This window comes from Zootoca vivipara, chromosome 16 (genome assembly GCF_963506605.1).
Source record: "Zootoca vivipara chromosome 16, rZooViv1.1, whole genome shotgun sequence".
Classification (NCBI taxonomy): domain Eukaryota; kingdom Metazoa; phylum Chordata; class Lepidosauria; order Squamata; family Lacertidae; genus Zootoca; species Zootoca vivipara.
In genome coordinates this window covers 32,313,352-32,335,452 of record NC_083291.1, presented here as the reverse complement: position 1 = coordinate 32,335,452, position 22,101 = coordinate 32,313,352, and the positions used below count along the sequence as shown (strand labels likewise).

General features: G+C 48.8%; 2 protein-coding genes across 6 annotated transcripts in view; one reads left to right on the top strand and one right to left on the bottom strand.

Annotated features, from left to right (window-relative positions):
- Positions 1 to 22,101, top strand: part of DOCK6 (dedicator of cytokinesis 6) — a 111,451-nt gene that overhangs the window by 39,030 nt on the left and 50,320 nt on the right. For 3 of the 4 annotated variants that reach the window (XM_060268862.1, XM_060268859.1, XM_060268861.1), the window contains exons 13-23: positions 390 to 483; positions 1,733 to 1,895; positions 9,926 to 10,043; positions 10,988 to 11,058; positions 11,378 to 11,516; positions 12,101 to 12,202; positions 12,399 to 12,485; positions 13,052 to 13,283; positions 14,807 to 14,965; positions 18,940 to 19,115; positions 21,107 to 21,211. In XM_060268862.1, coding sequence (XP_060124845.1) covers positions 390 to 483; positions 1,733 to 1,895; positions 9,926 to 10,043; positions 10,988 to 11,058; positions 11,378 to 11,516; positions 12,101 to 12,202; positions 12,399 to 12,485; positions 13,052 to 13,283; positions 14,807 to 14,965; positions 18,940 to 19,115; positions 21,107 to 21,211 — 1,446 coding nt within the window. The remainder of the gene's footprint in view (positions 1 to 389; positions 484 to 1,732; positions 1,896 to 9,925; positions 10,044 to 10,987; positions 11,059 to 11,377; positions 11,517 to 12,100; positions 12,203 to 12,398; positions 12,486 to 13,051; positions 13,284 to 14,806; positions 14,966 to 18,939; positions 19,116 to 21,106; positions 21,212 to 22,101) is intronic. The other variant, XM_060268860.1, reaches the window with a different exon arrangement.
- LOC132591240 (angiopoietin-like protein 8) lies at positions 2,727 to 9,284 on the bottom strand. 2 transcript variants are annotated; one of them, XM_060268864.1, is made up of 4 exons: positions 8,587 to 9,284; positions 7,534 to 7,704; positions 4,034 to 4,149; positions 2,727 to 2,993 (listed from the first exon to the last, which is right to left on the bottom strand). In XM_060268864.1, exons 1-4 carry the CDS (start codon positions 8,875 to 8,877, stop codon positions 2,990 to 2,992), a joined length of 582 nt encoding a protein of 193 aa, XP_060124847.1. In that variant the 5' UTR covers positions 8,878 to 9,284; the 3' UTR covers positions 2,727 to 2,989. The 2 variants fall into 2 exon arrangements, with proteins under 2 accessions (XP_060124847.1, XP_060124846.1); XM_060268863.1 differs by lacking the exon at positions 2,727 to 2,993 and having other exon boundaries at positions 3,257 to 4,149.

Sequence of the window (22,101 nt, the reverse complement as noted above, 5' to 3'; positions counted from 1 at the left end):
GAAGCTACGAACATGAGTCTGACCAAACTGCGGGAGGCAGTGGAAGACAGGAATGCCTGGCGTGCTCTGGTCCATGTGGTCACGAAGAGTCGGACACAACTAAACGACTAAACAACAACAAGATTGGATTTTATCCTATGTATGCTTTTATGTGTTTCCTTGTATTGTGTTTTTAGACTTATTGGAAATAGTCCTAGCAGTGCAATGCAAAGGACAGTCTATACATAGGGTTAATGAGTAAATTGGAACAAATATTGCTAGAGCAGTGCCACATCCACTGAGGAACTCATAGGGGTCTTTATGCCACTGTCTTGGGGGATGTTACTCGCCTGTTCAACTCTCCCCTTCTCTTTTCCTCCCTCCCCTGCCCCCCCAAACAAAACCTCTAGGAAGGTGATCGCCTCAGTGATGAGGACCTATACAAGTTCCTGGCAGACATGAGGCGGCCATCATCTGTCCTAAGAAGGCTCCGACCTGTCACAGGTAAGGTGGGTGCCTGTGAATCAGTCTGTGACAAGGCATTGCCTCTTGTTGAAAGCTCTGTGGAGTGGGACATTCTGGAGCCTGGTGTTGGTTGTGGTAGCCGTGTAGTCTGTTGTGACAAAAGCAATAAAACTCTTTGGAGCATAAAGTTATATCATTGCATGTGGTGTTGGCCAGAGCCCACTTTTGCCAAGAGGAGAAAAAGTGTGTTTGTCTCTGGGTTTGTGTTCAGTTCCCCCCCCCCCCCAAGTGAGGCAGAAAGGTCAGTCATTACAAGAAATAGCCGTACGTGTTTCAGAATCCAGTCAAATGAGAGTAAGAGCAAATCAGCAAAGTGTATTATTATTTTAAAAGTTTTTAAACCACCCTTCGTCAGGCAGCCCTGTTTAGGGAAGTTTTTAATGTTTGATCTTTTACTGTGTTTTTAATGCCCTGTTGGAAGCCATCCAGAGTGGCTGGGGAAACCCAGCCAGATGGGCAGGAATTATTATTATTATTATTATTATTATTATTATTATTATTAAGGGGTGGAGTTACAGAGAACAGCCCCCCCATCATAAAGTCCAGCTCCTCAACCAGTCAGAGCTCCAGCAGCGGCTCCAGTAAAGGGCAGGAGGAAGTGAGCAGGTCGGTACAGGGCTTTGGCAGCATCCAAGAGCTGCGACTGCAGCCTAGAGCTCCTATACAGGAATTGGCCAGCGGCGGAGCATCGGACAGGTGCCCTTTTCCCCCAATGCCTGATTTGAGGCGTGCCAGCTCCCGTAGGAGCAAGGGGCAGTGCTTTGGGGTGCCCGAACTACTTTGCTGGGCGCGTAGCCGGAAAGCGCCATTGCGAGATTCTGATGAGGACTGAACAGCCATGTTTCTCTGATCTCTTGCACTGTAAATAAGTATGCACCAATAAAAGTCTTAACGACACGGCGGTGTGGAGCGTCGTCACTCAAGGGTAGCCACCAGCATCCCTGACAATTGTTATTATTAATTCTCTGTTTGAGGTGAAGGAGGCCTCTCTATAGTTTCTGTTGTCCGTTTCCATTCCTTGTGCAATCTGTGTGTGTGCTCATGTACCATATATAAAATCTTCTGGGTCATATAATAGAGATCAGGGAACTCAAGCACCCTAGAACTCTCCAGCCCTCTACCACACATTCTCAGTCTCAGAGGTATGTCAGTTTTGTCATGTTGGGTTCTGTATGCAAACTCTCCTTACACACCCACCACCACACCCCCTCTTGTTTCTGCCTCACAGCCCAGCTCAAGATCGACATTTCTCCTGTGCCAGAGAACCCCCATTACTGCCTGTCGCCAGAACTTCTGCATGTGCTTCCCTATCCTGACCTCCGAGTCCGGCCCACCAAGGAGATACTGGAGTTTCCAGTCAAGGAAGTCTACACACCGCACACAACATACAGGTAGGTTTAAGGCAGCTTTGCTGGCCAGCGGGTGCAAAAGCAGCTCTGTTTTGTGGGGTGTGGGGTGCTTAGACTCCATGCTTTTCAGCTCTGATCTTTTCAACCTTGTGATACTGAATTCCTCTGTATTCTGAGTTGGCAGAAACAAATGCTACGCTCGGGGCTTCCACTCATTATCCTATCCCTCTGGGAATGATGTGTGTTGACTCCTTAAAACTGTGTGCTCAGGAACAAAGGGATGGGTTTTCGTTCTGAAAATAAGTTTCTCCTTGGTTGATCTTGCAGTTCTCAGTACTAATTTTAAGTGAAACTGTGACCAGCTGCCAGCTTCCTCCCATCGCCTGTCTGGCTGCAGATTGCTATGTGGCAATATGTCCACAGGATTGCCAGGAGTCCAGCACAAAGATTCTGGCCTTAAGTGTTCAGCTGCCACTGTCATCATACTGAATAACGACCCGGATCTTTTTCGGCGCGACAATAGATAAAACTGTAGTCCTTTGGCAGCAACTGTTGCTGCTTCCTTCCAGTGTCTGATCTGGTGAAGCACTAATACTATTGTACTCTCATTCCTGGTAAGCCGTGGCAGCCAAGGCAGTATTGCAGCACAGAATGCCCATCCGCAACGAAAAGCAGATGTTCAGTGTGTACACATCATGTGCTCTGTATAATGAGAGCAATCTCTGATGCAGCAGTCAGTAGCCTTGGGTAGGCCCATGTAGCTTTCAGAAAGGTTGCTTGTTTTGCTGATAATGCGACTTTTCTAAAGACCCCTTGGAGGACTCGCAGTTCCTCACTTGAGAAGGTGAGGATCTACGTATTTAGATAATATACGTATTTAGATTAGATCCGGCAGGTGTTGGGAGAGTTCTCGTCGTGAGGCTGAATGATTCTTCCAGCCTGCTGCTGATCTGGCCACCCTGTGGCTGCTATGACATCATCAGCCACGTTTCAGAACAGGTGCAGGTAGTTGCCGTGAAGCTGCTGTGAGCAGATGGTCTTCTGCTCCAAAAATCACGGTCCCCTCTTTGACACGAATGTTGCCATGGTGTCTCTGTCCAGGTTCCCCACATTCAGCTTCACAACTTTGTGGTTCTTCATCTGCAAACAAGGACAAGTAAGGCGGCATTAAGCAAGCGGATCGCAAAGATCAAACCTCCGTTCCCTCAGGTGGACTTGCTTATTTGTGGGCCCGGAGGCTTGGGCTCTTAGGGTATGTCCTCGTCTTTGCTTTCTTAGCAAGTTAGAGGCAGGTGTGTTGCACTTCGTGTCTTGGGGACCAGACTTGTTTCTTCCCTCCTCTGGTCCTTCCTATGAGTATTACTACAGTGATACATGATACAGTGATAACTTTACTTATGAATTTTTCTACTTACAAATGGAGCTCCTTCCACCATCCTGGATGCGGTTTAGATAGGATTTTTTCTACTTACGAATTTTTAGATAGGGTTGCTTCGACTTACAATTTTTTTCTCCCAATACATTCCTATGGGATTCGACTTACAATTTTTTTCGACTTACAAATGTGCGTTCGGAACGCATTAAATTCGTAAGTAGAGGTACCACTGTATAGGTTTTTTTAAAAAAAGAAGGGTAAAGGACCCCTGGACGGTTAAGTCCAGTCAAAAGCGACTATGGGGTTGCAGCGCTCATCTCACTTTCAGGCCGAGGGAGGCGGTATTTGTCCGCAGACAGCTTTCCAGGTCGTGTGGCCAGGATGACTAAACCGCTTCTGGTGCAATGGAACACCATGACGGAAACCAGAACGCACGGAAATGACATTTACCTTCCCGCTGCAGTGGTACCTATTTATCTACTTGCACTGGCATGCTTTTGAACTGCTAGGTTGGCAGGAGCTGGGACAGAGCAACGGGAGCTCACTCCATTGCAGGGATTCGAACCATTGACCTTCCGATCAGCAAGCCCAAGAGGCTCAGTGGTTTAGACCACAGCACCACCCGTGTCCCCATTACTATAGTAAGGGTGCTGATGCCTGAGGTCTTGGCATGAGTGCCCTGCATCAGAAAGACTCTTACCATAACTAGCAAATGGCAGCAGCGTTGAGCCAGGAGCTGCCCTTATCACAGCAACACACTAACTTGATCTCTGTTTAAGAAACGTCCCCAAGAAGCACCGCTTGCCTTGCTAGTCTTTGGATCCAGAGCAGCTGTTCTGTCTGCCGAGCCAGTTGCTGCTGCTGCTGTTGAGTAGCTCTCAGCAGGGACCAGATGGTGAGATTCTGCTGTTGCATGTGTGCCTGAGGGGAGAGGATATCAGTTAACGGAGAGGTGGGGGTTCTTTTATCCATTGCCAGCAGTTTCCGATGTTTTAGACCCCTTAATCTCAGTCTGCAACCCTGGGGGATTCCTCATCTCAGTTTACATCCCTGGGGGCTTCTGTACCCTGACTTCATTCACTGCCCATTCTGGGCCATCTATTCATACAGTTGCCAGTCCTTCTCTCTGCCCCTTCCCCTCACAACCAGTGCAGAATATGATCCCTCTTCAGCAGGACTGTGCCATAGAGATGTTTTCTGGTTGTAATACAGTCACAATTTCAGTCTAGTACTTTGCTTGGCCTCAAAAGTCAACCCTGGAGAGCTGTTGCAACCATAACCAATGCTTTCTGCAAGGGGTAGGTAACATGCTCACTTTACTAGCAGTACTAATAGAGGAGTGTGGTGCTCTTATGACAAGTTGATATCAAGAGCCAGGAGGAGACTGCTGCTGCTGCTGCTGCTTACATGCAGGTTTCCCTCCATAACTTAACAATACTTAACAATAATTTATTATTTATACCCTGCCCATCTGGCTGTGTTTTCCCCGCCACTCTGGGCGGCTCCCAACAGAATATTACAAACACAATAAAACATCAAACATTAAAAACTTCCCTGAACAGGGCTGCCTTCAGATGTCTTCTAAAAGTCAGATAGTTGTTTATTTCCTTGACATCTGACGGGAGGGCGTTCCACAGGGAGGGTGCCACTACCAAGAAGGCCCTCTGCCTGGTTCCCTGTAACCTCACTTCTCGCAGTGAGGGAACCACCATAAGGCCCTCGGAGCTGGACCTCAGTGTCTGGGCTGAACGATGGGGGTGGAGACGCTCCTTTAGGTATACTGGGCTGAGGCCATTTAGGGCTTGAAAGGTCAGCACCAATGCTTTGAATTGTGCTTGGAAACGCAGTGGGAGCCAATGTAGGTCTTTCAGAACCAGTGTTATATGGTCTTGGTGGCCACTCCCAGTCACCAGTCCAGCTGCTGCATTCTGGATTACAGTAATTGTAGTTTTCGGGTCACCTTCAAAGGTAGTCCCATGTATAGCGCATTGCAGTAGTCCAAGTGGGAGATAGCCAGAGCATGCACCACTCTGGTGAGACAGTCCATAGGCAGGTAGGGTCTCAGCCTGTGTACCAGATGGAGCTGGTAGACAGCTGCCCTGGACACAGAATTGACCTGCGCCTCCATGGGCAACTGTGAGTCCAAAGTGACTCCCAGGCTGCCTACCTGTTCCTTCAGGGGCCCAGTTGCCCCATTCAGGACCAGGGAGTCTTCCACACCTGCCTGGCCCCTATCTCCCCAAAGCAGCACTAGGCAGTAAATAACTGCCTAGTCTTATTTATGCACTGAGCTCGGAGAGCCCTAATCCTTACCCTCTCTCCCTCTCCACGCACACCCCCCCTCCCTGCTGTTCATGCTGTTAAAGCAGACGGTACCTTAAAAGAGATTTGGCTAAGCTGAAAATAAGCTTATGAGTTTAAAACAGGTTGGGATCTGGCTTGATATTTCAGAGCAATGAGATGCTGCCACTGAGCTTTTGAGCATCTGTGTGTTGCTTTTGAGAGAGCTGGAATGTTACGCTGTGCTTGGTGTGAAGCTTTCCTAGCTCAGGCCTGGATGCAAGCTTTGGGGCCCCATCAAGCTTGGCTCAAAGAAGAGGATAGGGTTACAAGGCTCCCAAATTCTTATCTGGCAAATTCCCAACTTAACCCCTTCTCACCCAGCCAGCCCTCAAAACGACAGCTTCGTGGAGCCCACAGGGGTTTGCGTCAGGGCTTCATCTGGCCATGGGAATGATTATTGTAGAATCACAGAATTGTAGAGTTGGAAGGGACCCTGAGAATCATCTAATCCAGCCCTCGACAATGCAGAAATCACAATTATATTGGCTCAGCTGCAAATAACAGCTTTTGCATGGCACAAAGAGGTTCCAGTAGGGCTTCTCCTGATCATCTAATGCTGTCAAAGGCTTAGAAGGTTCCATGATCTCTGGCTGCCTTTGATAGCAGTGCAAATGTTAGGCAGCGGCCACTGGGGCTTCTGCTGTCCAAAGTGTTTGCAGGCATGCAACCTCCTAGGATCTGTAAATGGTGGTGAGGAAGTCCCCACATCTCCTGGGCCATTTGGAGTAAGACAGTCCCCATCACCGCCAGTTTCCTACAAGGGTGCAGCCTCTTTATCTTCCCCCTTTGCTCTTCCTGTGGCTGCTTGAGTAAGCTGAACCATCCTCCTCGGCAAGTTCCCTCTGGCTGCTGGCTGACTAGCTAGAAGCCTCTGGTGGAGCTGTGGTTTCACTACCAGTTGGATGCCTCCTCCTGTGGAGAAGGCCCATTCAATGATTGCACCGCCCATGAATGGAAGAGCTAGAGGGGCGAGGGGCAAGATTGTCTATATGAGTGCATGTCCAATGACCTATGCATGAGTTGGTTCATTACTGTATCTGTAAGTTTGAGTGTACAGTAGTCATCAGGGGGCTACATGGAGATGGCTTCTCATGCAGTGCAGATTAGCTCAGAGTTCACTTGTCTAGGCACTTCTTCAAGCCCCCTAGTGATTTTGGAGAGCAGAGTGGCAGAAACGGCAAGGGGGCCGTGCAGGGAGCTCTTGGTGGCAGGGGGGGGCTCCTGGGGCGGGGAGGGAGGGAAGACCCAATTGGAAAAAGAACCATTGCCTCTACCCTTCTTTCCCCTAGAAACTCTCTGTGGCAGGGGGAGTGCTGGGGTCGGTGGGGGGGGGGAGAGAATGAGAAACGATGTTAGAAGAAAATTTAATAGAAAATAAGGATGTTATTGATATAAGATTGGAGAATTTCGAAAATAGAGTGGGGAATATGACAAGAAAACTGCTTAAATGGTGTTAAAAATGAAAATCAGAAAAGGGGGAGGTAGGGGAAGCCCATAATACAATGTACTGGAAAAAAGATATATTCTATTTTTTCTGTTTCTTTTTCTTTTTCTTGTGTTTTTCTTTTTTCTTGTGTTTTTCTTTTTTTTCTTTTTGATGATTTTTGGTAAAGTTTAAATAGTTGGGTGGACACTCACCTGTTCTCTTCTTACTACCCTAGGACCCCTCGGTGGCAGGGGGGGGGTTGCTGGGGTGAGGAGGGAGGGGTGGGGATAAGCCCAATTATAAAATGCACCACCTTCGACTGCGCACTGTTCATGGGAATACCTTGTGGCAGGAGGGATCTCGTGGAGGGTGGGTTAGAAGAAGGGGGGAAATATGTTACCTAATTGTATATGTGTCTTTGTTTTGTTAATATGCAAAATTAATAAAAATTATTATAAAAAGAAAAAAGAAACTGCAAGGGGGGCAGAGCAAGTGACTTAGGGGGCCACCTTACAGAGCAGAAGGTGGCGGATTACCTTCAAAGCGGAAAATTCCCATCCCTTATTTTGGAAACCTCGCTCTTCCACGATAGCCAGCATCCCTTCGAGCGCCTTCACTTGTCGCACTAGGTCCTGCTGGCCCGCAAGCATCTTCTGCAACGCTTCCTTGTTGCTGTGAGCCTGCTGCCGTCTTGCCAGGCTCTCATCCTATCAAAGAAAGAGCAGGAGTGGTAGATGAGGAAGACTGACCAAAGGGGGGCTCTGATGAAGTTGGGGCCCTGGGACTAGGTAGGAAAACTTAACATTGTATGGTTGGAAGATTAGAAGATTGAATATGGAGCTGTAGGTGTAATCCCCTGCTTAGGTTTCATTATTCATTTGTTTTTGTTTAAGTGTAAAATGCTTATCACACAGAATATCCGAACTGTGGACAAGAGCATATACCGCAATGGCCCAAATATAAGCCGCACCTTTAAAATTGGAGGGGGGGGGAATTAAAAAATGCCTGAATATAAGCCGCTCCATTTCTCACTGTTCCTGGCTGCATACTGGGGGGGGGGGGAGCCGCGTTGCTGGCGACCTTTCCACTTCCTCGCTGTCTCCCTTCCAGGCCTTGGGGGAGAGGATGGGGGACTACGTGTGGGGTGGGCACCACTTTGCCACACCCCTGGCGCTGTTTGCCCACACTCCTGGCTGCATACCATAAGTCGCACTTTAACTTTTCACAGTCGGAATTTGGGGGGGAAGGTGAGGCTTATATTCAAGCCAATATGGCAATATAGAAACCAGTCAGTAAGCAAAATTACAGTGCACAATAAAAATCCTCATTTTTTGTCATATCAGCTGCAAACTGAAAGCAACAGTTTAGCTGGGAGGTTTTTTAAAAAGGAAACGTTTTCAACAGGCATCTGAAGCAAAGGATCATAGATGCCTGTCTAATCAGCAGGGGGGGGGCAGCATTTCATAAAGCTGGTCAAGGCCCTGTTGTCCCACCAACAAAATATGGCTACCGCTTTGCTCTAGTGCAATGCCTTTTAACCTGGGCTGTCTTCCCTCCTTCCCCTGCCCTTATAAATTAAACACAGTTACCTCCAGCCCCTCAACAATCTCTCCAATCTCTTTCTGCTTCTGCTGGGCTCTTTGGGTCTGACGACGCAGCACCTCCAGGCCCCGCTCGTAGAAGTCGGAGCTGCGTCTGATCTTGTCAAGCTTCCGCGTGGTGGAGTCGTAGAAGTCACTCAGCGTGCTGCTGAACTGCAGCACCCCGTAGAAAAGAATGTTTACGTCCTGCGGAGCCGCGGGCTGCTGAGGGCCTGTGAGGATAGGGGCAAGCATGGCTGCACAAGGCAGCAAGATACTCGGGAATAGGAAAGTCAGCATTGCTGTGACTTGGCCAATGGAAAAACCGAAGGGAGTAAGCCTGCCACTTTATATGCAGAAGCGAGGGAGGGGTCCGGTGGGGAAAGAGACGATTGAGCTGGACTGAGCAACCCACTCCAGCATTTAATGAGCCAGCAGTATTTTCATCCTGGGCTCTCATCCCACACTTAGCATGGGCACAGAACATCTGACCTAGGGCAACAGAGTTGCACAATGCTGGCAGATGGCAGCTTATTGCAGAGGTGCAGAGGCACCTAAAGGCTGACTTTGGATTCTGGCACCTCTGAAGGGTTGCAAGGGCTATGCAGGGGTTGCGGGAAGGGGAAGGTGGCGTGTCTGTCCAAATGCTGGCTGTGTTTATCCTGGCTGGGCTGTGGGATGGAGCAACGGTGATGTAATCTGCCTCTTGGAGAGGGTGGCGTGAAGGGCTGGCGTGATGCAAAGACTTGAGGCTCCAAAGGTCTCCTGCTCTTTTACCTCTTGCCATTTTTGTGTTCTCATCCCCCGCTCCATGCAAACACTTTCCCTCTGCACGATGGCAGGATCCTATGTTCTCATTGCAAACTCGGTCTCGGAATGTGGACCATTGTGCAGCCAAAAGGGCACCGCTCGTGCACAAAAGGGAGACAAGTTGCAGAAATGCAAAAATAATTAGGAGGAGAAAGGACCCAAGACAGCTCGGTGAGGACTGAGCATGCTCTGTGCATATGCAACTCTGACCAACTGCGGGTGGGGAATGGGAGACCAGAGGGGCAGGAAATGGAGTAGGAGTTCTTGGTGGGCTGAAACTCTGAACACAAGCGCACCAGGCTAAGTTTTGTTGGAGGTTTAACATATTTTAAGTTATTTGCAGAGCCTGTGACAATCCCTAGTAAGGTGTTCCGTAGTCTTTGAGTGCAGCTGATTCCCAGCAGGTATATATACACATATTTCTTTTGCAGATAAAGAAGAGGTATTCTGGCAATGGCATCAGTTATGGATCTCTCTGCCATTTACACATTTGCTGCCGCTCTCACTCAGAACTGTAAAGATTCCCCTTCTCTTGCAGGAACCTGCTGTATGTTTATCCCCAAAGCCTGAACTTCAGCAGTCGTCAAGGTTCAGTGCGGAACATTGCGGTGAAGCTCCAGTTCATGGCTGGAGAGGACCCTGGTCAAGCCATGCCAGTGAGTGAGGCAAACTCCCTGTGGCTTCCTTACAACTTTTACAGCTCCACTGGCCTTCTGGAGCTAAGAGCTAGGTTATGCTGTGAGGGAGCATCTCGATATATGAAAGGAAAACGTAGAGCCCAATATGCCATTTTGCCCCAAAGTTTAGTCTCCTAGCCAGTCCCTCTCTGTATTTTGAACTCTCCCATTTCTCTTAATTATACATACAGTGGTGCCTCGACTTACGAAGGCGATCCGTTCCGCGGCGCTCTTCGTAAGTCGAAACCTTCGGTTGTCGAAGCGTCTGTTGTGTGCATGCGCGAAGCACGATTTTGCACTTTGCGCAGACGTAGACCGTGCGTGCGGCGAAAAGACTTCCGGGTTTGCCGGCTTCGTCAGTCGAAACCTTCGGAAGTCGAGGTACCACCGTAGTTTGGAGGGAACAGTTTTGCTAAGCAGATTCACAGTTCCTATTCTTGTGAGGCCCTCAGGTCAAGATCCTAGTCCTCATCTATGGGAAAATACAGCTACATCTGTGGCAGATCTAAGCCTCCAGGGGTGGTGCTTTCATGCTAAGTGTGGGCATCTGGTGACCTTCCATGCTGAATTCTAGCCAATGACCAAAGTAACTCCTTCTGTAGCCTCCCTGGTTCGGGTTGTAGATGCTGCTGTTGCCACCACCCCTTTTAGTTTTCTCAGTGGGGTTAAGGAGAGGGCAGTGGTGTTGGTAAGAGTCTCTAGCCAATGTGGAAAAGCATTGAGACATACTGAGTATTTGTGTGTGTGTGTGTGTGTGTGTGTGTGTGTGTGTGTGTGTGTGTGTGTGCAAACATTAAAAATTGCATAGCCTTTCCAGGTGCCCCTTTGACCGTCAGGTCCTCAGGCTCCCTCCCTGTGGTTTGCTGGACTTCAGCCTCCCTGTCTCTGACTAAGTTTATTTCTGCCTTTCCTAACAACCCCAGGTCATCTTTGGGAAATCAAGTTGCAGTGACTTTGCAAAAGAAGCTTACACAGCTGTTGTATACCATAACAAGTGAGTCCTAAGTAACTACGGAGGTGGGACAGGATAACTGTTGCAAATGAGGCAGGGAGGGGAGAGTTGGCAGCTGCGTATCTGATCAAGATGCGCAGCTGCCTGGATAAGGAACCAGCACTCTTCCAAGCTAACTGCCTCATAAAAATAAGCGTTGTTCTCCTGCGCAATCTTTTTCCTGGCAGTTTTCTTTCCTGAGGAAATTAGAAATTGTCTGATGCGTTCAAGAGCAGTTGATCCCCTGTGGTTGGGTGGGGCTCTGGCTTAGCCAATGCTGGCTCTTGGTGGACCACTGTGACACCCCTCATGTATCCTGCAGGTCCCCTGAGTTTTACGAGGAGTTCAAGCTGAAAATCCCAGCCAACCTGACGGACAACCACCACCTGCTTTTCACCTTTTACCATATCAGCTGTCAGCAGAAGCAAAATACGCCTCTGGAGACCCCAGTTGGCTACACAGTGAGTGCTTTCAGAACCCACGGCGTTTCGTAGCTCAGAAGCCGAGCTCATGTGCAGAAGCTCAGGCATCACTGCCAAGAAGGCCCTCTGCCTGGTTTCCTGTAATCTCACTTATCGCAGGGAGGGAACTGCCAGAAGGCCCTCAGGCTGGTCTTTCAGGACTGGTGTTATGTGGTCTTGGCGGCCACTCCCAGTCACCAGTCTAGCTGCCGCATTCCTTATTACTTGTAGTTTCCAGGTCACCTTCAAAGGTAGCCCCACACTTGAGTGCATTGCAGTAGTCCAAGCAGGAGATAACTAGAGCATGCGCCACTCCGGCGAGACAGTCCACAGGCAAGTGGACAGGTGCGCTGGACACAGAGAGTGCCCTTCCATCTCCTGTCCTTCCATCCACCTTGAGTACCGAAGATTTACAAGGTGGGGTACAATAACAAATCTTCCTTCTCAGTGGGCAGTATTTGATTTGCTGCTGTCCCCTGCTCAGTAAAGGTGGTCTGTGGGCAGGGAAGGGCAGGTGAAGGACTGACAAGGGAAGACCTGTCGCCCTGCTAGGACTCACTCAGGCCTTGTCTCTCTTTCTGTAGTGGATCCCCCTCATGCAACATGGCCGGCTGAGGACAGGACAGTTTTGCCTTCCTGTGTCTGTTGACAAGCCTCCTCCCAGCTACTCTGTACTCACCCCTGATGTAAGTAAGCGGCTGTTGTAAGTAGCCTGGGGAAAGGAGAGTCCCTTGAAGGGCTACTCCTTGCTTATGCTGAAATGGGGAATGTTCTCTTCTTCTTTTTCCTTGCTGTCTCTCATCTCCAGCTTTCCTTCTTCTCTCGGTCCTTTGCACACACCCTTTAGCGGGATTATATTTTATCCCCGTTGCTTCTTTGTAGGTGCAGCTGCCTGGCATGAAGTGGGTGGATAATCACAAGGGGGTCTTCAATGTGGAGGTGCTGGCTGTGTCTTCTGTCCATACTCAGGTGAGAGGAGGCGGTGAGGTTTTCGTGTTGCAAGGAATGGAATGTAGAGCCAAGTAGAAGCAAGACTCAGTTGAGCCATGTTCTTGCATGCCAGCTGGGATTTTTGCTCCTGCATCAACTGTCCTGTCTCTAAGCCTTGAACTGAATTAAAGCCTGATGCTAGCTCATTTTCTAGCATGTGGAAACTGCTTGTGGAAAGCTGTTTGCAACGTTTTTTAGAAGCCCCAAAACGGTTGCCTTGTTTTGGAAAAATCAAGGAGCATCTCACAGAGAAAAATTGGGTTTTCTTGGTTACTTCATCAAAACAATCAATGTTGGGAGAACATACACCTGAGCCATTTACCTCTCTGAGGTTTAGGATCCTGAGCTGTACTGAACATCTGTTTGGTCCAACTTGGCAAGCCTTAATCTTTCAAAGAGAAATTATCAAAGACATACGAAGGAATCTTGAGATAGCACATATCTGTTCTTCCCTTGATGATGAAATGAATAAAGGACACTCCACATTTAAGAGATGCTTGGAGCTCTGAGTTACACCATAGTTTTCTTATCCTTTATCCTGGCAGGACCCATTTCTGGACAAGTTCTTCACCTTGATCCATGTGCTGGAAGAATACACTTTCCCCTTCCGCCTAAAAGACGTAATCCTCACAGAAAACAACATGGAGTCTGAGCTGAAATCAAGTGTGGGCAACTTGCGGGTGGCTAGCTTGGAGTCCCTGGTTGTCTTTAGCCACCAGATTCTCAACAAGCTCATCCAACTCATTGTGTACCCGCCTGTTATTGCAGGGCAGATTGGTGAGTGCTGTGCTTCTCCTCCTATTCCACTCCCTATCCCATGGTTACCATTGTCTGGGCCATATCGAGTTCTTTGCTTGAGCATCTGGGATGCTTCACAAAGAGTCTTCAAAACCTGAAATCGAAGCATTCTCTCATTTTGCACAGTCTTATGGTAAGAGACAGGGTTTTCCATACTGGCATCACTCACTCCAAGGATAGGGTAAGGGAAATAATGGGTTGTGATAGAATCCCAGCTTCATAACTCTGGAAGTAGAAGGATGTGTGTTAAAATGGGTCAGCTCGCAGGTTGGGAAGAATGAAAAAGAAATAGACATAAAAACAAGTCATAAATACAAGAGCGCACCATTCAGTTGGTTACATTTGGGTGGGGTTCCCCAGGAAAAAAGAGACTACTTTTGAACAATACTCCTTTCTTAATATACAGTGGTACCTCTAGATACATACCTGATCCATTCTGGGGTGCCATTCACACCCCAAAAAGTACGTCTAGAGTGGCGCTTCTGTGCATACGCGAAGTGCGCAGGACGCTTCTGCACATGCGCGAAGCTCACAAGACGCTTCTGTGCATGCGCGCATGGCAGAACCCAGAAGTAAGCACTTCCGGGTCCGCCGCATACTTAACCTGAAAGTACACAACCTGAAGCATATGTAACTAGAGGTATGACTGTAAAAGTGGCGGGCTGTTATGTTTGGGGCATTTCAGTATCACAGTTGTTTTAACCATTCATCTACTGACAGTTGCTTATTACTTTTCCATTTTCGTGATTGCCAGTGTTGCTGTCACCATTAAATTCACTTCTCTGAAAGATCTGCCTTTTCCTAAGGACAGTGTGTTTTGTTGTTTCCCCCTCACCCAAGTCCTCTGCCAAAAACTGAGAACTCATGGGAAGGAGAGAGGTCTTTTCGTTCAGGGTCAAGAACCCTTCCTGGTGCTTTCCCACCCCACCCCACATCATGATTTAAAGCAGGTGCTGGAAGCAGTGAGCAAGAAAGATTTATGATGTGCCTTTCTTCTCCTCCTTTAAAGTACAGCATGCAGCAATAAAGAAGACCAAAGTCCTATTTGTATCTGTATACTTCCTGCGCCTAATTCTAGCTACAGGTGCATCTTTCTATGTAAGGATTACTGAAGGAAAACATTATTTTTTGGAAACACATTCACTACATTTTTGGCACAAGGGCAACCTTCTTCCCAGGTTAAACATAGGGAAGTGTTTTCTTCTGGTTTTATGTTTTCTGCAGCCTGTGCATTTGTTGTTTGAGGAGCTAGAGATGGGAAGGAAGAACTACAAGTGGTAGACCTTGCAAACTGTGCAATAAAAAAGCCCTCATTTGCTCCCTTTTTTCCAAATTCATGCATGCCCTAACATGCTATGAATTCCCAAGATCAAGCAGCCTTTCAACCTTCTTGTTTGCTGAAAACCATCTAACCTTTGCTCGCCCTTTCTGTTTCAGTGTTTGGTGTTTTGAGTCACTTTTTGGTCATTAACACAAGTCCACACATCTCCCCATTTTCTCAGTGAACCTGGGCCGTGCTGCCTTTGAAGCCATTGCTGTGATGGTGAACCAGATCCACAAGAACCTTGACAGCAGCCAGGACCAGCATGGCCACAACCATCTGCTGGCCTCTTACATCTTCTATGTTTTCCGTCTGCCTGTGGCAGAGCCAGGCTTACCAGGTATAACATGGAGTGTTTAGTTCCATGTGTGTGTGGGGGGGGGGTAGGAGCAAGTGCCTGGCTGTCATTCATGTTGCCCTGGGTGCCATTTCCCCTGGTCTGCAACCCAGGCGCTCCAGAGTTCTGAGCGATGCCCAGCTCCTTGTGCTGATAGCAGTGCGTTTCTGTATCAAGGAAAACAGCGGCTTGCTTTGATTGGCACCCAGCGGACGCTGTGAGATGTTTGCAGTCTTGGAGCCGAGAGGCAAAAATGAGCAGCGCTCCTTCCTTCTCTGTCTACCATCTCCTTCCTTCCACTTACTCTCCTCCGTCCCCTCCTCCCATGAAATTAGTCAGCAGCTTGCCTGCCCCTAAGGGATAGATGGGCATGTTCAGGGAGGTGCCTAACTTGGCTCCGTGAGTTTCCTCCCAGGAAAGGTCATACGTGGGACAGATGGGACTTCTGAATAATTTAAGACCAATTGAAGCGGATGAGTCATAGCAGTAGACTAGTAGCTTTTAGGGACAGAGTGCATAGCCCCAAATGGAACTCGAGAAGCTCCGGCTAATGTGCTTAGTGGCTACTGGAAGCTAGTCCATTAGGGGTGCTGCCCTCATTCTTCCCCCACCCAACCCCCAGCTTACAACCAGCTGGCTCTCAGCTTCCTCCCCCTCCGTTTCAGTGCCTCCTTTGTAGCGCTCAATAGGGAGCAGGATGGAGACTTGCAGTTAGTTGGCTTCACCCATCACTGGCTCCAAAACACTTCAGTCTGGCTCCATCCATACTAGTTTCAAAGCACACCAGCTCCCCCCCCCCCCCGGTGTAATAGTCGCACCCCCCTTTTTCAGACCCTAAAATCAGGCTCCAGAGCATTCCCCGCATAATAGTCGCAGGGGTGTCAGTCGGACGTTTTGTTTTGCTCTGAAGTGTTTTGTTCTGCATAACAGCATTTTTTTTGCTTTTGTAAATGGAGTGGCTCTTGGCACAGCTGTTTCCCACCCTCTGGAACAGGCTTGCCTGCGGCACTTGCCTGTTGGCCGAGTCAGCCCTCAGCCCCCTGAGTATGAGGCCGTATTGCACGGAGAGCAAAGGCGGTGGCAACTGAGGAGGCCTGGCTTGAGAGCCAGTGATGGAGGAGAAATGCGACAGCAGCAAGGTCCTGCCAGGAGATGGGCGGCTGGGGCCTGTGGATGGGCCCAGTGCCCAGTAACTGCCTGAGCGGCAGAGGGGTGCATGCTTGAGACGGGGCCTGTGCAGCTGGCCTCCTGCTTCTCTGTATGGGGCTTGCAGAACAGAGACCTAAGCTAAGCTATGCGTTTACTGCATTTCACTGCATAATGGTCGCCACCACATAATACTTGCTACTTTCCTATGATCTAGAGGGGCTAGCGTTATAGATTACATCTGGTCCTCTTCGGCATTTATTGATAAGGCATACTGTTTTTGAAAAGAAAAAATTGCATTAAAAATGTGACCATTATGCAGTGAAATATGGTACTCTCTCCCCCTGCGCTCTCAGCCAATATTGACAGTATCGCGAGGTCTTCATTCTCTTTGTTTTCTTTGCAGGGGGTGTGAGAGAGGAATGAGCTTTATTGGGGGTAGTGAATGCATGTATATGATGGAGGAGGTTTTTAGAGCACCCCCACTTGGAAAAAGAGGACCACTCACTCCCCTTCCATCCCCAGCCACCATCAAGAAGTTCTGATAGTGAAATGACATCATAGTAATACTCCTAATGAGATGCGTATGGGGAGATTATTTGTTGCGGTTTGCAGGAGATGGTGGGGAAGACCTCACAGACGTTCCTCTTCCCAGCTAGCAGCCCTTCCTGTTCAGCCAACACACTGTGACGGGTGGTGAACACATCCTCCTTAATCTCAATTCTTTCATCATTGGGAGACAGCATCCAGTTATGGGATGGCTCCTTCCACCCAGTACTGTACTGGACAACCCAGGCTCCCAGGGGGTCAGGGGAGGGGGGATCATTTGGTGTTTGTCCTCCATGGAATGCAGTACTATCAAAAGTCTATTGGGGGGATAAAAGTTAGAAAAATATTAAGACTTCCTCACCCTCTACCTTTTCTAGCTGCAAGGGTTGGGGATTTCTGTCCCCCCCCCTCTCTTTGCACCATGCCTGGCAGTTAAAAGCGCAGATTAGATCTGGTACCCAACAGCAAGGGAGCTGGGCAGCCACCAATGTTCTGAGCTTCCTTCACCCGGCCCCTGGAGTTTCTTCTCAGTGTAGACACTCGCTGCACATTTTCATCCTAGCAGTGCCTCTTCCACATTCTGCCTTTGACGTTCAATGACAGCTCTGTGCCAGGAACAAGGCAGTGGGGATGGGAAACCAGACCCTTGGCCCTACAGAAAAAGGAGTGGCCTAAACACAGCTGCTTGCTCTTCAGTGGTCTCTGGTAAGCAGAGAGGCAGGATCTTCCTCATTTTTGAGGAAAGCGACTCAGATATTTGGATGATGATGATGTAACCCCCCCCCCCAAAGGGTGGGAAAGACTATTAGGGCTTGCCGAAAGACAGAGTATTGACTTACCGTGAAGGTTTCTTCTGCTCTGCTGGAGAGAGGAGGATATCTATCTATGGGCAAATGACTCTACCCACCAGGAAAGGCAGGGCTTGTAGAGCCTTAAACTTCCGTAGGGATATTAGGGGGTGGAGGACAGAAAGTACTGCATCTTAGGAAGATGCACCAACTAATAAAACCCAACAATGAAACATGGCCATGCCGCCAGAACATGGAGGAAAAATAAGGAGGATTGAAAAGAAGGTATCCCAGATCCTAAGGGGGCAGCAATTCTGGAGCGCAGAAGTGTGTCCCAGCCAGATCATGCCCTCTGGCTGAGCAGAAGGACTCTTCACTTGAGATGCTCCATTCTGGTGCAGGGAGGAGGCATCCAATGATAATATAATGGAGGGTAAATTGGGATACGGAGGGACCGAGGTGGCGCTGTGGGTTAAACCACAGAGTCTAGGGCTTGCTGATCAGAAGGTCGGCGGTTCGAATCCCTGCAACGGGGTGAGCTCCCGTTGCTCGGTCCCAGCTCCTGCCCACCTAGCAGTTTGAAAGCACATCAAAGTGCAAGTAGATAAATAGGGACCACTCTGGTGGGAAGGTAAACGGTGTTTCCGTGTGCTGCTCTGGTTTGCCAGAAGCAGAGCTTTGTCATGCTGGCCACATGACCCGGAAGCTGTCTGCGGACAAACGCCGGCTCCCTCGGCCTATAGAGCGAGATGAGCACCGCAACCCCAGAGTCGGACACGACTGGACCTGATGGTCAGGGGCCCCTTTACCTTTTAAATTGGGATACAGTGGCAGTGTGTTGTCTTCTCATGGCTATGGGAAGTGATGGCCTCTTTGCGACTCCCGGAGGTGTTGTCTCTCAGTAGCAGTGTGCATTCTTGCAGTTCTGGGCACCACAGTTCAAGAAGGATATTGACAAGCTGGAACGTGTCCAGAAGAGGGCAACGAAAATGGTCAAAGGCCTGGAAACGATGCCTTATGAGGAACGGCTTAGGGAGCTGGGTATGTTTAGCCTGGAGAAGAGAAGGTTAAGGGGTGATATGATAGCCATGTTCAAATATATAAAAGGATGTCATATAGAGGAGGGAGAAATGTTGTTTTCTGCTGCTCCAGAGAAGCGGACACGGAGCAATGGATTCAAACTCCAAGAAAGAAGATTCCACCTAAACATTAGGAAGAACTTTCTGACAGTAAGAGCTGTTCGGCAGTGGAATTTGCTACCAAGGAGTGTGGTGGAGTCTCCTTCTCTGGAGGTCTTTAAGCAGAGGCTTGACAGGCATATGCCAAGAATGCTTTGATGGTGTTTCCTGCTCGGCAGGGGGTGGGACTGGATGGCCCTTGTGGTCTCTTCCAACTCTACGATTCTATGATTGATTCTATGATTCTTCCCACCCCAATGGTGCCCACCTGTCCTTTGACTTAACCTAGTGGTTTGTGTGTGTTTGTGTTTTACAGAGCCTGGAATGCCACCCCACAGTGGCTCCATCCAGTACGCCACCTTGTCCCGCGCCACTGGGCGCCCTATCAGCCTTAATCTCTCTCGCTCCAAAAGCATCAGCAACAGCAACCCTGACCTGACCACCACACCCAACTCCCCAGATGAAGAGGTTCAGAAGATTGTTGGCAGCAAGGTAAGCTTCAAGTGAAGGTTCTTGTTGTTGTTAATTTATTTATACTTAACCTTTCCCCCTGACGAGGGCTCAAGGTGGCTTACAGATAGAATAGGAACAGCTAAAACAACAGAAGAAGAAAAAGCCCAATCATTACAAAAATGATAGAATTAAAACTATAGGTATAAAAGATCGCTTAAAATCATACAGAGAATTGCAGTAAAAACACCACAGCGCCGGCCCTTTCATTAAAAGCAGTCCGTTACCAAAAGCCTCTTGGAATGAGAAGGTCTTTACCTGCCGGCAGAAGGAGAAGGAGGAAGCCAGGCTAGCTTCTCCAGGGTAAAAGGTAAAGGGACCCCTGACCATTAGGTCCAGTGGACAGCTCTGGGGTTGCGGCGCTCATCTCGCTTTACTGGCCGAGGGAGCCGGCATACAGCTTCCAGGTCATGTGGCCAAAGTTGTCCGAGAGCATCATATACCACAAGGATGTGAAGCTGGATCCATCCCTTGGATCAGAGCCTTATCTCCCCCCCACCCTCCATGGACCAGGTTTGATAGGGGGGTGGGGCAGCTTATGTGCCAGTCACTGGATGGCACCATGATGCCGGGGCCCCTTTTTCCCCCCATGCAGGTAATTAAAGGTGGTTTGCAGGTGTAGGACTTTGTGGGTGCTTGCAAACCCCATCTTTGTCCGCCTCAGGCCAGAAGTCGTTTATGACTTCAGGTGGAGGCGACATGAGATGTAGGGCAGGTGAGGGCATCTTGACTGAAACAGCCTCGTGGGCCAAGTGGAGAGGCTTGGATGGGCATAATTATCTCTGTGAGCCAGACGTTTCCCACTGGTCATAAACTATCTGTATACATCTGGCATTTTAATAGTCACATAAATAGGACGCCAGTAGTCATTGCAGCAGTGAGCTTTGCCACGAGTGCCCAAGTGCCACCCTCCCGGGCCCAGCACCAACTTGTACCACCCTGCCACTAATCCTAATTCTTTGTTTTGAAAAACAATGGCCGGAAATAATACTTTCGCTGTTTTGAAACATTGGAGGGTGATCACTGCCGTTCTTCAAGGGACAGATTATGTGTGGTGTTTTGTTACTTGGTTAGCCCTGGTATGCAAGATTTTTTACAAAGGAAAGTAATAATATAATAATAATAATAATTTATTATTTATACCCTGCCCATCTGGCCGGGTTCCCCCAGCCACTCTGGGCGGCTTCCAACAAAACACTAAAATACAGCCAGTGCAGGGGTGAGGTCAAACCAGATCGGGACCATGGCATGAGGTGGCTGGGTGAGTGGCGGTCTTCAGCCCTTTGCTTCTGCTGTCGTTCTGATCAGAATCACCCCCTCCACACGCATGCCTGCTGTTCATAATTGGAGGAAAGCAGAGTAGAAGACAGTATAGATCAGTGGTTCTCAACCTTTTTTTGGCCATGCCCCACCTAAGCATCTCTAAAATCCTGATCCCCCCGTGACATATAATTTTATTTTAATTTTAAAAATGTGTATGTCACATTTTTATATACTGTATATGAGGCCCCTAGAACCATAAGAAATGCAAAAAAATCACTGTCAATAACTCATTTTCAAATTGCCCCCCTTAAAATCAAATTGCCCCCCCCCGGTGGGGTGTGTGCCCCATGTTGGGAACCACGGGTATAGACCCTTACAGGTGATTCATGCCATGCCCTCCCCTATTATTTGCCCTGCTTCCCTGTCTTCCCTACAAACTGGTGCCCCATTCTGTGACCATAAAACATATGGCACACAGCTCCCCAAGTCAATGGACTTTGTGGCAACGGAAAACCTGGGCTTCTATTGCATTATGATGCTTTGTGTGTGTTCCTTTTGGTCACTTGCATGGAAATTGCAGGCCCTGGTTTAGCTAAGGCTCCTCCTCCTCCTCCTCTGTGATCGCAGCAGTGATGGTTGTGGTTCTTTACCCTTGGTTTCTTGGTTGTGATTGTTTTTCCTTTCCTGCTCTTCTCTTGCACGCTCCCTAGGGGATTGACCGCTCTCACTCCTGGGTCAACTCAGCATATGCCCCCGGAGGCCCAAAGTCTGTGCTTCGTAGGAATCATCCGAACTCCAGCATGGATCTGAAGCAGGTGCCTTTGCCTTACCCCCCCCAACTCCCCCTGGTGCTCCTACCCCTTGCTCCTCTCCTCGACTTGCTCGCCAGAGTGTGCCTGCCATTAATGCCTGCGCTGGGGTAAAGAGTAATGTTTTCCCATGAAAGCTGCCTTCTTGGACTGACCTTTGAAATGTCATCCGCTTCTCCTTTGCCACTCCAGAAGAATGGCGTTACAGTCAAACCTCGGCTCCCGAACGCCTCTGTTTTGGAACGTTTCGGCTCCCAAACGCCGAAAACCCGGAAGTAAATGCTCCGGTTTTCGAACATTTTTTCGGAAGTTGAACATCTAACGTGGCTTCCGCTTGAGTGCAGGAAGCTCTTGCAGCCAATCGGAAGCTGCGCCTTGGTTGTCGAACATTTTGGAAGCCGAACGGGCTTCCGGAATGGATTGTGTTCGACAACTGAGGTTTGACTGTATTATTATTTGTGCCTTTTTGTGACAGAACTCACCTCCAGCCCCCTCTCTCTCTCTCTTGTTCCCCATGGCAGCCATTTTGTGCTGGCACCCACGACACTTTGATCCAGATAGGGATACTGGCACCTCATTTTCTACCCCAAAGCGCTGATCGTTATTAATATTAATGGTTACTTATTCTGTTTACATTCCACCCTTCCTCCCAAAAGAGCCTAAGGCAGCATTTGGTTTTAGAGGCATAGTCCCAGCGTCAATGTACCTGACACAGGAAGTATAGTTTTGATATTGGTAGCCTTCTGTCATCTGAGGTTTGGTAATGTCAGGGGAGAGGTTTGTTTGCAAAGGTCTGTGCAAGGTTTTATTTATTTTCCTCACGCAGCTCACCCTTTTGTGCTCGCTGAAAGCAGTTTGGGAAGAGCATTGGAAAGCAACGCAGACATAATGCTGTC